Below are 18,677 nucleotides of genomic sequence, written 5' to 3'. Positions count from 1 at the left end.
CGCTGCGGCTCAAGGCCGTTCTTTTGTTCGAGTTCACGTGTTCGTCCAAAGAGGATGAAGAACTTTCGCCAGAATTCGCTGGTTATTGACTTCAACGTCATGCCAGTAGTTCCTGATTTGGAGAAAATTAGAAACTTTCTGCTGGAGCAGATCAACTTGGACTTTTCCTCGGTACGCAACCTCCAGGTCAGCGTATCGAAAAACCAGGTGATCATCGAGACTAACTACATCGCCAGAAGAAGCTTACCGCCTTGCCAGAGACCACAATGCAAAACACCACATCTCGCATGAAAATCAACTGTACGAGATTCCAATCTTCGTGGAAGACGGTGCCATCGAGGTGAAGGTTCACGACTTACCACCTCGCATGCCGAACCACATCATTACAAGTCACCTGCAACAATTTGGTGAAGTCGTTTCAATTCGTAACGAAGTGTGGCGCGATTTTTTCCCCGGAATCCCAAACGGGGTAAGAATCGTGCGAATGAAACTTTGTAAGTCGATACCTTCATTCATTTCAATTGGAGGAAATTCGGCTTATGTTGTTCATTCCAATCAAACCAAAACGTGTCGTCACTGCTCAGGCAAACTTCACACGGGACAAAAATGTAACGAAACAAAACCTGAAACCAGCACCATCCCCATTGGCAAAACTCAACAAGTCAAAGAACAACAAAAGACCACTAAGAAGAAGCAAGTTTCTGATATAGACGAAACAATGGAAAATAAAGAACAAACACCCAACACCGACATCGACCATTTCAACGTCCCAGCAAATCCACAGCAAACAGCGAACGAGCCAAGAAGCCACTTAACTGACTCGGATCTCGTCTTCGGACCTCCCAAGGAGAAGACAAATTGGAGATCAGGCGGAAAATTGTTAAAACCTGGCACAAAAATATGTTATCATAAGAAGCCAAATAAATAGTTTAAGCAAAAAAAAAAAATTACTAAGGAATTTTTTTAGCCTTTTCTTAAATGCTTCCTAGACGAAACCCGCGGTATGTGTCAGGGCGGAAATCAAAACGGAGTTTAAAAAAAAACAAATCCAATGGAATGTCTTCATTTAGTAACAAGTTTTATTCGACTTAATGCATAATATAGATTTATCCTAAATTTTCCATCGGTTCTTCCTCGTGTTCAGTGCAGAGGGCAGCGTACTTTTCTTTAAGTTGTGAGTGTTTGTTCGAGTGACCACGACCCAATCTTCTTCCCACGTGTCACGTCTATCTTACGTAATTATTTTTCACTCACTCACTAGTGTCCATTTCATTTCTTCTAATTTACTTCTCCGTCTGATTGCTTACCACGCACGCGTGTGAACGAACAACAAAAAATGCACTCAACTTTCCAACTGTCTGTTTCAATCACCACGCGCTCCTCTCGTTGTCCGTGTTTTGTTCGCTATCCTCATTCTAACCATCAACACCGTGGTGAGGGTGAGGTTTGGAAGTTAACTGTGTTTTTAAACGATTTAAAAATTAAACTCTAAACTAGGTCTTCTCTGGCGAGTTAGAGGAGACCTCACGAATTCAGTCAAAAACAATTGGTCCGGTCAGTCACAGACTGACTGATCTGGTCTGGTGAGCAAACTTAGGCAACATGATTTAAAGTGGGAGGAGGGAAAATGAAGGCACACACTACGTTTGTTTTAGTCTATTGATACTGGTTGGTTCGATGGAGGGGAAGTAAATTTGGATGCGCAAAGTTTTGGCAAGTTTTTTTTTTTAAAGAAGAAAACACACAAATAATTATCTAACAGCTTCGTCGTCACAATTGTCTCTATGTACAAGACGACGGTTCTTTACTTTGATCTAACGATTTAGTGGAAAAATTCTAACGAGAAAAAACTGTTGTTTCGAATATGTACAGACTGTTTTGCTTCGAGCTGCGCCAAACTCTCAAGAGATATTTTTTTCTAATTATATTGTGCCTCGTATTAGAAAAGGAGCAAGAGAGTGGAATTACGGAGGAATGTTTCGCCCAGACTACCACCGCGGTGTGATCGTGTGGAACTTCCACGACTGGTACGCGTTGTGCACGTCGCACGGCATCAGTGCCAGCGCTCGCGTCTGTGGATGATAGCCCATGCACATCTTGTACGTCCGGTGGAGCAACGTCGAGGTCGTTTCGTCGTACTGCCACGGCCCGTCGACCGTGCCCAGTCGGCAGAAGGCCAGCTTGATGCCCTGGTTGTCCGCTTCGATGCAGCGTTCGCCAACTCCCAGCTGACCGGCAGCGTTCAACCGAATGAGTTGGTTGTGGCCCTGGCCGTGGCAGTGCTGCAACCCAATTATCGCCGGCGGTTGTCGTCCCAACGCGTCCACGCACTTTTCCGTGCCCGAGTTCTTCAGCTCGCCCCAGAACAGATTCGCCGGCAGCGCCGGATACTTGTCCAGCACGTCATAAGCCACGTTATCCATGTACCACTGGAAGCTCTTACACTGCAACCTCTCCTTCAACGCCAACTGCTCGCTAATATCGCCCATGTCCAAAAACCGAGCCAACGGTTCCCGCGTGTAAAAGTACTCCTTGTACTGCTCGTCGAACCACGTCTCAATAACACGCTTATAATTGATCGTAATCAGCGGTCCCTTCTTCTTGTTCGCCAACTTGCCAAAGTTGTACGGCATAAAGCCACGGTACACGTGACCCACCCGCGAACACGGCACCCACTCGATCGAACCGCCGCACTGCCAAATCTTGAAGCTCAGCTCAAAGTTCTCCCCGCCCCACACCAGCAGGCCCGGATCGTACGCCCCGATCTTCAGGAAGAACTCCCTGTTGATGGCGAACAGTCCGCCGGCGTGCGTCGGACTCTTGTACGGCTCGCTGTCGTGCTTGCGTCGCTTGGCCTCCCGCCGCGGCACCTCGTTCTCCTTGTACAGCATGCCCCACTCGAAGATGCCGCTGCAAGGAAGAAGAAAACAAAACAATTAGAAAGTTGGATTGCAATTTAATATGATTACAGGTGAGCCCTATACTGCCGTTCTACGCATAATTGTCCCATGTTCAAAAAAGTGCAACTGAGAAAAACGCGATTGAAATTTTTCGACCGATTTCTGTGTTTCTACGCATAATTGTCCCGTGGTTTCCTATTCGCCCTATGTGTCCCTAATCACCCCAGTTAGCAGTTTATCATCCTTATTTGTGATTCTTTTGCTATACACCAGGTAAACAAGACATAATGCTTAGTAAAACTTATGATTCCGTGTAAGAAAATACTTGGTGGGACAATTATGCGTAGAACTTTAACGATGGGACAAACAGACTTGGTGTTGTTTTTAATGAGTTTGCGAACAAAGTACCAGATTTTATGTGTTTTTCTTAAAGTACACATCAAACTAAACTCAAAAATGTCAAAGTCAAAATCGTCCAAAACTGACATGGGACAATTATGCGTAGAACGGCAGTATAGTGATTCATCACTATCTTTTACTTAGAGAACAAGACTAGGTCCGTAAACAAACAATGTTTTCTACTAGCTGATAACAAAATAACATATTTTTTGCTTCCGTACCGCTCCGTACACACATTTTGATTCGGGAGAAATCATGTGCCATAAGAGTGGCTTTAGTTATGGACGGTCCCTTGCAAAATTCGCAATTCGCAATTTTCAGTGTAAGAACGGGCCTTGACCGATCTTATGCACCAGGTTCCCGACGAACACGCACTGCCCTTACACCTACATCTCACCCTTGCTCTGAGTCAGTACGAGCAACACGCTAGAACACGCTTTGAGTGTTCGTGCCAGGCATGCACACCTTCTTTTCCGGTTACGCATTTTAACTCGGCCGGGGGTGGTACATTGCGTAGGGGTTGATGTTAGTAACGTCATGATTCGAATTCCCGGACGCTTCGAAACCCGGACACTTCAACTTGCTTTATCAATTATTTGGATATAAGTGCGCATTATGAATGTCAAAACTGTGTTATTTGATGAATTCTAACATCAGCTTTCATTTAAAGATTGTTTGAACGCTGTAGTTAATGCCGAAACAATTAAATAAAATAAAATTATAAGTTTACCAAAAATGCGAAACATTTAAACGGAAATATTTCATAGGCGTCCGAAGCACCGGGAAGGCAAAGCAGAAATTAGTGGTTTTGATTTCCTTAAATTCTAGCAAATTTTTATATGAACTATCAATTGTTTTGATGTTAACAGCTTATTTGAGACCTAAAGAATGCCATAAGGCTTTCTAGGCCCAGTGAAAAAAATATAATTTATCTCAAAAATGACTAACTCCTCGTCACAGTGTCCTGATGCAAACAATGATCGAGCTGTAGCTGTCACAGCCCTGCGAAGTATGTTGGCTGACATATCGGGCAGCCAGTCAGAAAAACCAGCTAGAAGTCTCCTGACAAAAAACTTTTGCTAGAAAGAGATAGTGAACCTGATGCAAACAAACGTCCAGCTGTCATGTAAACATACTTTGAATGTGTTGGTAAATTTGTGACTAGAAAGCCTTATTCACTAACATTTCAGTCCAAATTTGTGCGATTCATAAGTAAAATCAAGTGTCCGGAATTCGAAGCAAAAGTGTCCGGATTTCGAATCAGCTTTTATCAGTGTCCGGGATTCGAAGCACAACAAATCATTTTAATTTTAAAATTCTGATGAAAAATTGTTACAAAAGACATACTTTGCATGCATTTTCTTGAAACTGACTGTTTATACTACATCCTGATGATTTTTCTAAATTTCCAGCTTATTACATGATTTTTTGCCAGCTATAACAAAAATAATTTAGTACTAAGTGTCCGGATTTCGAATCATAACGTTATAAGCTCCTAACCATTTATAGTGTGCCTATCAACTTTTATTAAAGCAAACCCGGTTTTATTTTTAGAGAGCTGTCGTGGCTGAATGGTTACGGTGTTCGCTTTATAAGCGAATAGTCCTGGGTTCGATACCCATCTGCTCCCAACGAGAAAAAGTTTTGGACTCATTGAATTTGGAAATTAATGAAAAAAACATGAAAAGCTCACGGCGGGGTTCGATCCCCTGTCCTTAGGATTGGTAAGCAAAATGCTTTCCACTTTACCGTGAAGCATTTGTAGCTTGAGTAGGACTTAGACTGGTATAGTTGAATCCAAGAAACGGACGAGAATAAAATTGAATGCAAGTTGAATATCAGAACATACAAGAATGCATTGCATTGCATGCATGCAGGCGCATTTGAAATGAACTACATTACCTCGCTTTAAATAGCCTGGGCGACTGATAGAATTCATCCAATAAGAGATGAGAAGAATTGAAAGCTTTCCCATTAGAAATGAGAACACAAGAAGAATTCGAACAACAATGTAATAACGGTCGTTACCACTCGCCTAGGGTGGATCCTCAGACCATTCACCTTGCCAAAAACCGTCCAACTCCAAGCGAAACTTACTTGGGGACACCGTGGTGACTTGCCCTTGACCCCTTAAACAAGTGGAGCATCAACACTTCCCGTCTTCCAAATCTCTTTCCTTGTCCCTGGTGCGCGGTGGAGATGGGAGCGGCCGGCAATGGACGGCTGCCATGGTGGTGAGAATCTAATCTAGTTCAGGTGGAATTGGTTCTATTCCCAATTATCGATTCCTAGGCAACTTGGGCTTAGACAATCATCACATCACATGGCGAAAATCCAGTCTGCAATCCGCTAAAATCACCGTCTCCTAGCGAAGCGAAGCAAAAACTGTTTTATTTTTAGTTTGAATTCAAAAACTAGTTGTTGTTTTACTGTGTATTGTTTTCTCCTGAAATCTTTTCTAGTGTTAAGTCGTGTTTATATGTTGCTATTTCTTTTGTCGCGGTGTTTTGTTACAAGTTTTGGTCCTATGCATTTTATGAAAGTTTTTCAAAAGTACAATAGTAATATTTGGGTTAATTCTTTGATCATTCCAAAAATTGAGTAATGGCTCGAACCTCTTTTTTTTAAGAAAAAGGTGAAGATTGAAAACAATGGACAGTGAAAGAAATATACTATTTGAAGAATCAATACTGCCGTTCTACGCATAATTATCCCATGTTCAAAAAAGGGCAACTGAGAAAAACGCGATTGAAAATTTTCGATCGATTTCTGTGTTTCTATGCATAATTGTCCCGTGGGTCTCTATTCGCCCTATATGTCCCTAATCACCCCTGTTATTACCCTTATTTGTAATCATCTTGCAGGTAAACAGATAGATAGAAAGATAGACAAAATGCTACACTCATGATTTCGTGCTAGAAAATACTTGGCGGGACAATTATGGGTAGAAGTTCAACGACTTGGTGTTGTTTTCAATGATTTTCTGAACAAAGCACTAGATTTTATGTGTTTTACTTAAAGTATACGTAAAACTGAATCCAGAATCGTCAAAAATGACATGGGACAATTTTGCGTAGGACGGCAGAATAGTAAAAGAAAGATAGTAAGTTATGAAGTAGATAAAGAAATTAACAATAGGTAATAAATAGAGGTAACAAACAAGCTTAGATTGTATTAAGTGCAATTTATAGGGCAGATGAAAAATTATTCAAACAGATAAATAAAGATAAACAAAATTTACATCGCTGCCAAATTAAGGAAAAACAGACAGTTTGTTACAGCAGCATCAAATAGTAAATAGAGTGGAAAAGCGTTGAGAAATAAGAGAATCGTGAAAGTAAAATCGAAAACAAATGGACATAATAAACAGAAGGCGTGTTAGAGAATCAGTGAAACAAAATAAATAGAATATAGATGGTAGATAAAAACGAAAAGAAGAGAAACTTCGTTCTGCGATGCGCAGGTACATCCACAGCAGTTGACTCAACATACTGCGAATCAAAACAATACCGTCTACAATCACAAATTACTTCCCTGTCCCACATTGGCGCGCCCCTTTCTTTTAGCCGTCTCGATTCTGACCCGCGGCGGTCAAAGGTTTACGAGCTGTTTCCACAGGCCACCAGCAAGGTCACACTTTGTCATCATGATGACGAAACCAAGCCAACGTGGAGGTAAGAAAATAGGACACTTGCAAGGAACCAGAGCTATACTGTCTTGATCAAGAATGATCTAACAGGACTACGGACGTAGTCAGTGACGCTCCTTCCAGGATGTTCCTCACCTGAGCGTCAACTGAAGAGGTATCAACAGCATCATACGCCCTTGGCTTGCAATTTACATCTCCTTAAATTACACCAAATAACAACTAAAGGAGATATTAGGCTATGGCAAACATGACTAGTCTAATAACTTCTTAAAACTATGCAAATTATGAAAAATAGCGTAAGTGCCGCTCGTTCCAATGAGCGAGGGAAAATGAGCGGCTCCTAAAAAAAGTGGTTTAACCGCGGGTTTGACTTACCTCTACTCAAAAGTTTTGTCGATTAAGGTTTTCGTTCTACAAAACTCGACAGCCCCAATTTTTCACAAACCCTTTGCCTTCCTCACTGAGGTAAGGCTATAATCCTGTTCTAAAAATGAACTTTTTATTAAAAGCTCGAAGACCCACCTTCATGTATACATATCGACTCAGAATCGAAAACTGAACAAATGAATTGTCTATGAATTGTTTGAAGTTTCGATAACTAGTTCAAAAGTTATGTATAAAAATGTGTTAGCACATATATCCGGATCTCATTTATATGCATGTAAACGATGTCCGGACCCATCACCCGACCCATCGTTGGTTAGGTAATTGAGAGACCTTTTTAACGAGTCCACAACATTGAAGATCTGGCAACCCTGTCTCGAGTTATGACCACTTCCGTTATATCTGTGTACTTATTTTTCTGGATCTAAAAAATAGCTGAAATAGTGTTCAAACCACTCATATTACCCATTGTTGGTAAACAGTGAGGAAGGCATCAACCACATAGTTGGATTAAGTTAGTTTTTAATCTTAAAGATGGGACAAATTTGGCTTGCTTGCATATGAGACATTAACACGGAGAAGGGAAGTCGGGCTCTAAAAAGTAACGAATATGCCAAATGTGAAGAAAAATGGCCTAACGTATGTCAAACTTACACGGACACCCAATTCTAAAAAAAAAAAAACGGTGGTTGGTGCCTCCCTCACAATTATGTACATATTTGTTTCTGTAGTAAGAATGTCAAACCTACAAATTTTATCTAAATTTAACTTCTTACAACATATCTGCATGGAGTATGGGGTCTAGAATCCCAAAAATCATTGGACGTAATATTAGAACAACACCTACGGGGCTGTTTCATGAAAATTGTTCACTTTCAATAGTAATATTACTTTTAAGTTTTGTAAGCCTTAAGGCAGTAAAAAAATATATCTGACCATTTTTCCCGGGAGTTTCAAATCAACAAAATCCTGGGAGCCAGGTCTCCGGATAGATCCGGACAACTTTTTCATCAACATATTTGAGATCCGGCCTCTACAATGTGTACAAATGACACTTAGGTGCTTATAACTTTTGATAGGGTTATCAGATCTGTGGGACTTTAATCGGCTACACTGGAGAATCCCCAACACCGGAACGCGCACCTCACAGAATGAGACTGTCGCTCTCCCGATCGTTCGCTGCACTGACAGCTAAGCCTAGCGCCACCCATGCGGTGGGTTCGGCACCAAGCGCCACCTTGGCGCATATTCCAAAAGGGACTATGCCTTTACGGCAAACTAGTATCTCACATCCCCCTTCTTCTCCAAAAGACTTCAACTTAGGGATAAAAGAACCATTTTAGAAAAGGGAGTCAAATTTTAGAAATCATCACAATCAGGTGAAAACAATTCATATATTTAATTGTGCTCCTTCAATATCCGAGCTGTTTCGTGTTCTCTTTACCCTCTTGGTCAAACCATTCCAGATAGCATCACTGCGTAACGCTTTTTCCCTACAAAAAAAAAAAAATCATTCGTCCTCGGAATCTTCAGAATTCAAACCACGAAATATAACATAAGTACAATCATTATATATTTCGCTTTTACAAGTCACTATCACCCAGAAAATCCAATCGCTATTTTAACTTTAAATTTCTCTTTACTACATTCCATCGTGGTCCTAGTCTAAACAATTGTTATCCATCAGCATTCAGACACTTTTTTAGTCCAGTCAAGTCTCAGTCCAGATTTTATTACATAGATCAATTCCCGCTCTGAATTTTATAACCAAACCTAACATTCAGACACTAAAACATATCAAAGACATTCTCCGGTCAACCTGCCTGCGAGAGACTTACCACTCAATTAACCGTGGCACTGCAGCGGCGTCCCCATTCGCAAGAATTCGTTGCATTTCCTACGGTCTTCCAACCTCACAATAAGCAATTAAGCTTTCTGCAGGTGTCTCGCCTCGCAAGAATTCCGAATGTATCAAAGCTTTCCAATGCATCAAAGCTTTCATCTGTAAGCGTCCTTGATTGTCCTCTTCTGTTAATAATCTCTTTCGTAAACATAATTTTCCTAGCGGTTTTCCCAGTTTGTTTCGTAAACAGACATTCCCAAACGCCTTTTTCAGTTCGCAACCAGTCTGATTCGTAAACAGATATGTCTAAGCAGCCGTCCTAGTTCGGTCCATGAACGAACATTTCCAAGCAGCCATCCTAGTTCGATTCGAAAACGAACATTTCCATACGGTCGTCCCGGTCCGCAACACGTCCGATTCGTGAACAGACATTTCCAAGCGGCCTTCCTAGTTCGACTCGTGAACGAACATTTCCAAGTGGCCATCCTAGTTCGATTCGTAAACGAACATTTCCAAGCTGCCTTCCTAGTTCGACCCATGAACGAACATTTCCAAGCGGCCATCTTAGTTCGATTCGTAAACGAACATTTCCAAGCGGCCGTCCCGGTCCACATCCCGTCTGATTCGTAAACAGACATTTCCAAGCAGCCTTCCTAGTTCGACTCGTGAACGAACATTTCCAAGCGGCCATCCTAGTTCGATTCGTAAACGAACATTTCCAAGCTGCCTTCCTAGTTCGACCCATGAACAAACATTTCCAAGCGGCCATCTTAGTTCGATTCGTAAACGAACATTTCCAAGCGGCCGTCCCGGTCCGCATCCCGTCTGATTCGTAAACAGACATTTCCAAGCAGCCTTCCTAGTTCGACTCGTGAACGAACATTTCCAAGCGGCCATCCTAGTTCGATTCGTAAACGAACATTTCCAAGCTGCCTTCCTAGTTCGACCCATGAACAAACATTTCCAAGCGGCCATCTTAGTTCGATTCGTAAACGAACATTTCCAAGCGGCCGTCCCGGTCCGCATCCCGTCTGATTCGTAAACAGACATTTCCAAGCAGCCTTCCTAGTTCGACTCGTGAACGAACATTTCCAAGCGGCCATCCTAGTTTGACTCGTGAACGAACATTTCCAAGCGGCCATCCTAGTTCGATTCGTAAACGAACATTTCCAAGCGGCCATCCTAGTTCGATTCGTAAACGAACCTTTCCAAGCGGTCGTCCCGGTCCGCATCCCGTCTGATTCGTAAACAGACATTTCCAAGCAGCCTTCCTAGTTCGACTCGTGAACGAACATTTCCAAGCGGCCATCCTAGTTCGATTCGTAAACGAACATTTCCAAGCTGCCTTCCTAGTTCGACCCATGAACGAACATTTCCAAGCGGCCATCTTAGTTCGATTCGTAAACCAACATTTCCAAGCGGCCGTCCCGGTCCGCATCCCGTCTGATTCGTAAACAGACATTTCCAAGCAGCCTTCCTAGTTCGACTCGTGAACGAACATTTCCAAGCGGCCATCCTAGTTCGATTCGTAAACGAACCTTTCCAAGCCTGGTCCGCATCCCGTCTGATTCGTAAACAGACATCTCCAAGCAGCCTTCCTAGTTCGACTCGTGAAGGAACATTTCCAAGCGGCCATCCTAGTTCGATTCGTAAACGAAGATTTCCAAGCGGCCATCCTAGTTCGATTCGTAAACGAACCTTTCCAAGCGGTCGTCCCGGTCCGCATCCCGTCTGATTCGTAAACAGACATTTCCAAGCAGCCTTCCTAGTTCGACTCGTGAACGAACATTTCCAAGCGGCCATCCTAGTTCGATTCGTAAACGAACCTTTCCAAGCGGTCGTCCCGGTCCGCATCCCGTCTGATTCGTAAACAGACATTTCCAAGCAGCCTTCCTAGTTCGACTCGTGAACGAACATTTCCAAGCGGCCATCCTAGTTCGATTCGTAAACGAACCTTTCCAAGCGGTCGTCCCGGTCCGCATCCCGTCTGATTCGTAAACAGACATTTCCAAGCAGCCTTCCTAGTTCGATTCGTAAACGAACATTTCCAAGCGGCCATCCTAGTTCGATTCGTAAACGAACCTTTCCAAGCGGTCGTCCCGGTCCGCATCCCGTCTGATTCGTAAACAGACATTTCCAAGCAGCCTTCCTAGTTCGACTCGTGAACGAACATTTCCAAGCGGCCATCCTAGTTCGATTCGTAAACGAACCTTTCCAAGCGGCCGTCCCGGTCCGCATCCCGTCTGATTCGTAAACAGACATCTCCAAGCAGCCTTCCTAGTTCGACTCGTGAAGGAACATTTCCAAGCGGCCATCCTAGTTCGATTCGTAAACGAACATTTCCAAGCGGCCGTCCTAGTTCGATTCGTAAACGAACATTTTGTTGAAAATAGCAAATTTCCGATTGATAAGCCTTTCTACTGTTGACAACTTTTATATTGGCATAATTCGTCAACCAATCTTCAAAAATTGGTCAATTTTTTTGACGATATTAAAATCGTCTGGATCGTCAAGGGTTAGTCCCACAATTTGCCAAAAACGTGGTGAATTCTGTGGATCATCTAGGGTTAACCGCGTCTTGTCTTGTTTTCACAATTTTCATCCCTCACTGTATGTCTGCATCGAGGATTCGCCGCTCTCATTCCTAACCCGTCCATCTCCACTCACAAAACCCGTAATTTCCAAGCAACTCACCAATACCAAGACACCAATGGCACGAGCTCCGCTTCTTCCTCTCTTGCAGAAGAAACAAAGACACTTACTCTTCCGCGTGTTGGGGATTCTCCGGGGATAAAAACAGGTTCTATCCGTTTTCACCGGGGTCCCGGTGATAATCCGGCAGGATCGCCATTGTGGGACTTTAATCGGCTACACTGGAGAATCCCCAACACCGGAACGCGCACCTCACAGAATGAGACTGTCGCTCTCCCGATCGTTCGCTGCACTGACAGCTAAGCCTAGCGCCACCCATGCGGTGGGTTCGGCACCAAGCGCCACCTTGGCGCATATTCCAAAAGGGACTATGCCTTTACGGCAAACTAGTATCTCACAAGATCTTCAATCTTTTTTTTTTAGCATAACTTTTGAAGTACTTTTCTAAACTTCATAATATTAACTAGGGTCTTGTGGGACCCCAAGACGGATCGAATGAGACCAGAACGGTCCAAATCGGTTCAGCCAGTCCGGGAGATAATTGAGTGCATATTTTTCGGTGCGCGGACTTACAGACATACACACGCACAGACATTTGCTCAGAATTTGATTCTGAATCGATAGGTATACTTGAAGGTAGGTCTACGAGGCCGAATTAAGAAGTTCATTTTTCAAGTGATTTTATAGCCTTTCCTCAGTAAGGCGAGGAAGGCAAAAAGTTGAAACGGTTAATTCAACTTGCTGGTTCTCGATAACTCTATCAATCGCTACGTTTTTTTTGTAGTGATTTGTATGGATGTTAAGATGATTTTAGAACTTTGCGGAACTCTATTGGATCAAATCTGTAATTTCTGCGATCAAAAACATCAACTTCCAACATTAAAAAATGGAACGAATTTGGAATATGTCCAAGAACCACCGAGTTGAAATTACCGTTCCTACTTTTTTGAGTGGGAATGCTAACAAATCTTTCAAACTCACCGATAGTGATGTCCATCCGCATAAACCGGCCGATACTCGAACGACTTGTGATCGATCCCATCGATCACCGGCACCGTCATCACCGTATTATCCCGATAGATTGGCGCCAACAGCGGCGGCAACCAGTTCGTGTTAACCTCACAATGCGCATCCAAGTACACAATCACCTCCCCGCTCGCTTCCTTCGCCCCGCGTGATCTCGTCCGGATCAATCCCTCGCGTTCAGCGTTCCGGATCAGCTTCACCTTCCCGTCGAACCGCTCGATATAATTCTCCAACTTTTCCTTCAAGTCTTCCTTGTCCGAATAATCATCCACCAGAATAATCTCCTTGAGCACGTGCTTCGGCGACCGATTCAGCACCGAGTGGACCGTTCGCATCAGCACCGAAAATCCTCGTTGGGAACACCACAATCACGCTGGTCGTGGGCAGATCGTACGGATAGTCCCAGTGTTTGCACCTCCAGCCGGGTGTCCCGAATGGTTCGATCGAGGGAGATCGTGTCCGAAACAACAATGTTCATACCGTACTCCATCTCGGCGTCCGACGCACGGTTCTGTTGGTCTTCCGGCAAGACGTAAGCCTTGCCACCCTCGCCGGGACCGTCGCGACGTTCCACCTCCTTTGGCTCGAAGTTGCCGAGACCTGCGAAAGAGAGAGAGAGAGGGGAAATTTATTTAGTTATCAAACCATTGAAAACCCATACAAAAAACATTCAATGGCATTTCGCGTTGAGAACAAAAATTGCATATAGCTCCCTTTTTCCACTCCTCCGCTAGCTGTTCTATGTTCTATGGCCTAGGCCTTGCCTATTTGCTGGTGCTGACAGCTCGTCCGTCAAGATTTCATAAAGCCATTCTGGGATTGACTGAGTTTCTAGTAGAACTTATGCGTTTCGTTGGAGCGATACGGCGGTTCCATGTTTTGGCACTCCAACTCTTCCAAGCAGCGCTCTTTATCCCGGAAGAGCTGGGTTTGATGTCTTCGCTGTTTGTAACTGTTTGTAAGATTTAGCAGTCACTTGTTCTGCGCTACTGTCTTCTCGTTCCTGTAGCATAGTGATCAAATCATAGTAAGCCGTTGCTATCTGCATGATCATTGTTACCCTAACCAACCATCAAGACAGTTGACATTCTGGGAATGTTACATTGGCGACGAGGATAAAGAAATTGAAAACTTCGGAAATTGGAAACTTTTCGTCTAAGTACAAATGAATACTCTACAGAAGCTCTCTCCAAAGTTGGAAAAGTGAAATAAGCCTTGAATGAAATGTTAACGAGACGATTTCTCGGCAATTATAAACAGAATCTGGTTTGGAAAAAAGTTTTTTTCTCACTATGATTAATGATTTTTCTTTACTTTAGCCAACTAGAAACAAGACTTGTACCTTGGAACTTTGTGCAAGTATTCTCGGAGGACTTATGTATTATGCAAATTGGACAACAAGAGGCTTGATCAAGTTTGAGATGAAAATCACCTTCATAGATTACGATTTGAACAATGTGGATTTTGATAAAATTTAATGACGCGCAATTTCGAAACCATACAATTGTAAGTACGGTAAAAAAAAATTTGCTGATGTATTTGACTGATTTAAAAAAATGGCTGATTTGTGTGGTAAAAACAATCACACACAAAACCGATTATTTTAAAAAATACGTAACCAGTGATATTTGCTGTCTTGAGTGATCAATTCAAGGAAGATTATTCAATTTATTGTAGTTTGGCTACGGAAACGAAAAGGGATAGCAGGAATGATTGAGACATAATAAATGTCAGAAAAGGAAACAGAAACAATCCATAAGCTAATTGAAAAAAAAGAAGAACATGAAACGGTGAGACTCCGGTCTACCGGGACTGGAACGATCCGTCGTTCAGTCTATTTTGTCGAGGTTCCGGCCTGACAAAGAAATCGGCAGGACTCCGGTCTGTCGGGATCGAAACGAATCCGTTCGTTTGGTCTATTTTGTCGAGATTCCGATCTGGCATAGAAATCGGTAGGACTCCGGTCTACCGGGATTGGAACGATCCCTTCGTTCAATCTAAATTGTCGAGACTCCGGTCTGACAAAGAAAATCGATGGAACTCATGTTCATCGTGCCAGATCGATCCGTCGATTGGTTTATTTGGAATGATCGATTCATTCAACAGAAATCAATTAAAATCGATTTGTTATCTGCCAATTTCAGTATTTTAGATAGATTCGAAATCAAAGAAGTATTTCAAAATCGAGAAATTGCAAAACATAATCATGAGATAAATTCTTGATACCAGCAATCAACAACTATTTAATAATGATGGCATTATTAAAACATAATATTATGTGATTAGCTTTGGGATATATGAACCTTTAACTAACCTATGTAAGTATTTATTAAATTCAAATTTATTTCAAACAAGGAAGAGATGTAGCATAGTGATCAAATCATAGTAAGCCGTTGCTATCTGCATGATCATTGTTACCCTAACCAACCATCAAGACAGTTGACATTCTGGGAATGTTACAGTTCCAAATCCCCTGACATTCCTCGTCGAACCATCCGTTCCGTCGTACTCGGTCCACGTACCCGATGGCGCTTGATGCCGCTGCATTGATGGCTACTTCCATATGGCTTCAGCAGGCCTTCAGAGGGGTTTCGGCGAGCTCATCCTTGTCTGGCGACACAGCTTCGAGTTCCTGCGCGTACTAGGTAGTGACCTCACGTTTCTTGAGTCGCTCCCGATTATACTTCGGACAAGCGTTGGCGCAGCTTTGCCACTAGCAGGTTGAGGTACGAGTCAATGTCCGGGCCACGGTAGGTTCTGCCCTCGATTCGAGAAGTGCCAACCATCGTTGAGAACATGGTCGATTTTCGTCTCCGTGTCGTTTGGTAATCTCCAGGTGTACTTGTAGCGAAGGCTGTGCTGGAAGAAGGTACTACGTATGGCCATGTTCCTGGAGATGGCGGAATCGATGAGTCATCCGTCGTGAATGATTTTAGTATTTGTTGTGAGGAGTTTTATAATTTAACTCAAGTCTTATTCATTACTATTATTGATAGTTTTCAATACTTCTTTAAATTCTAAATTGAAAAGATAAAAATTCAGATTATTTGTTTATAATGCATACATCCACTTTTTAAACAGTTCTAACTAGCAATTAAGCTCACTAAAGTTATCCCCTAATGGTCTCATTCCAGGTAACAACGGAACGTTGCACATTCCAGTGCAATGTTCAACATCATGAACTTAACAAGACAATCTAAAATAAAAACGCAAAACATTTCCCAGAGAGCAAGCGAACTCTTTCAAACAAAAACCTGAAAGTTGCTCAACCAACAACAACATCGCATCGCGCACCTTGAAGAAGCACCTTTACGACACCCCGATAGTGGACCACCGTCCCATCTTCCCCAAGTCCCCCCTTTTCCCCAGCAACCATACTTTCTGGATGACCACCAACGCGTGACAAACGACTTATGAAGACTTGGTGCTCCCATTTCCCCTCCCTCTGCTCGATTCTCACCTTCAATCAGCACCGGGTACACGTTACTGTGGTCAACCCGTTCCTGCCGGTCTCCGCCGGCAACCCGTGCAGCGAACCGGGCATTGTACGCATCCTTAACCGTCCGGTGATCCACCCCGGACCAAGTCGCGATCATGTACAGTATAAACACCAGCACCAGCGCCGTTACGGCGATCCGGGCGATTCGGCCCCGCCGGATGTTGGTCACTCGCATCCCAATGACCTCACTTTTAACCGTGTTCCGACGGCTCTAACCCGGTAATTTCTCCGCGGAAGAGAACCGTAAAAAAACCGCACACGACTGCCGCGAGCACTACTTGTCTACGTGTACGACTTTTTCCTCTGAATGGATAGCAGTCATGTAGCAGGCTGTGTTTTCGTTCGGAGAGGTGCTGATCTGCTGGTCTCTTCTATCTTCTGGCTGGAGCGTACGCGTCCAGACATGCCGCTGGCAGAAGGTGCATCTTCTCTGGTCAGCTGTCCCGTTCGCGCATAAGCAGTCCGTCAGTGTTTCAGCGAAGGATGAGAGAATGCCGTATCAGGAATGACAGAAGAAACTGTACCGTTGTGTTGCTTTGGTTCTCCTACCTTCGTGTTATTCGAGCAGTTTTGGCTAGGAAGGTTTATTGGTGCAATGCAGCTTCATTGAGACATGATCTGCTGATGAGGAACTTGGTTCAGTTGATTGTTCTCCGTGGGGATTGCGGTGAAAGGCGTCATTGCTTGTAACAACACTAAACGCGACAGGGTTTATAAGATCGTGACACTGGCTGGCGAATTTTGGTTTCTTTTCTGATTCTATTTCATTCATTACGGGAAATATACCCACTTTAAGCCTAATAAGTGGTCGTGTTTGAATGATGCTGGATAATCTGGAGTGTTCCTTAAAATTTACTAAAACCAAGTACACCAACGAGTAGAGCAACTTTTTGTGAACATTTCTGTTTATTTTCACTTTTATTAAAAGTTATTCTTTTTCTTTTAAATGCATTTAAACAAAAAAATTCCCAAATGCATTCTAATCAGTGGAGTGCGTTGGGCCACGCCCATTTTTCTATTTTCAGCTTAGTTCTTTTTTTCTTCCAACGCTCTTTTGCGTCTGCTTCGTGCTGCCAAAATTGATGAAATTTTAAGCGAACACTCACGAAAAGTAGAATTTACAGAGAAAATTTCCTGGCATCACTGGCTCACTCCAACAGGCGCTGCACCAGCATGTTGGTGGTGTTGGTGGCCACCCTTTGTTCTTTATTTGCCTTCGCTTCTCGCTCGGTTTTCTTCAGCCTGCGATTGGAATGGGTAGTCAAAATTGAAACGTCAAAAGACTTAGCGCGTTTGTTTTTTGGATGGCGCTTGCTAATTATTTACATGTTTCGGGATTATTTTTCAAGTGAGTGACTAAAGAATGTGCAAAAGAACATGTTGCCGGTAGTTGGAAGCAATTTTATATCTTTAGCAGTTAACCTCTCATCTTGCGCGTGGATGTGTGTGCCACCAAAATGATGAGAAATGGTCTCGCAAAATACAAATTATGATCAAAAGTGCATTAAATTTGATCTTTTTGGCCAGTAAAAGGCATAAATTTGCGTGCTTACTGTAGGTGGTGCCGTTGCTGGTAAGTTTTTATCCTAAACAGTATTTTTGGAGCTTTAATCGAGCATCAAACTCTTCATATGACGAAGAAAGAAAGGGTATATCCAAGTAGCATTTGGCAACATGATAAATTTGACTAAGTCCAGTTTTGGTTTTGTTTTGCTGTAGAAACATAAAAATGACATTTTAGCAACAATACGTTGCAATGTTGCAAACCTTTCGAATTGAAAACAACTTTGCAACAATCCATTTAGTTTTGTATTCGAAACATATTGAAAACTTATTGGTTCCATTGTTGCAACATGTGACTTAGCCCGATTTGCGTGCTAAGAATAATATTGAAATCAAAAATCCTTAGATACAGTTCAGCGCAACCATTTGCCCTTTCATCAATTCATCCGTGGCTCAGTGGTAGAGGAAAGGTGTGAAGATCTGAAGGTGCCAGTCAGAATCCCAACAAGGGGGCACTTAAGTTTTTTTGTTTAAAAAGATTTTTTTTGTTTCGCGCAAATTAAACGACAACATAATGGCAACATCATGACAACACAACAAACTACTTTACCGACATATTTAGACAAACAATTTGTTTCTGGAACTTCGTCGTAACAAAGTTGAAACAAGCGGCTAAATGTTGCCAACACAAAATTTTCGTGCGCATTAAGGGCACCACGAGTGTTCTAACTATGTTGTGATAGCACATTTTGAGTGTTACGAAATAGTTGCATTTAAGGATCCGCAACAAAAAATGTTACTTGGGTATAATATTTCCCCTAA

General features: G+C 42.8%; 1 protein-coding gene across 1 annotated transcript; it reads right to left on the bottom strand.

Moving 5' to 3' along the window:
- Positions 1-1,052: 1,052 nt before the first annotated feature.
- LOC6048970 (N-acetylgalactosaminyltransferase 7) lies at positions 1,053-16,771 on the bottom strand. The gene is given in 5 exon segments (XM_038255465.1): positions 1,053-2,910; positions 12,809-13,210; positions 13,212-13,268; positions 13,270-13,453; positions 16,314-16,771. Coding segments are annotated over 5 exon segments (1,779 nt in total). The 5' UTR covers positions 16,528-16,771; the 3' UTR covers positions 1,053-1,988.
- Positions 16,772-18,677: the final 1,906 nt, after the last annotated feature.

Source organism: Culex quinquefasciatus, chromosome 1 (genome assembly GCF_015732765.1).
Source record: "Culex quinquefasciatus strain JHB chromosome 1, VPISU_Cqui_1.0_pri_paternal, whole genome shotgun sequence".
Classification (NCBI taxonomy): domain Eukaryota; kingdom Metazoa; phylum Arthropoda; class Insecta; order Diptera; family Culicidae; genus Culex; species Culex quinquefasciatus.
This window is presented reverse-complemented; position numbering and strand designations above follow the sequence as displayed.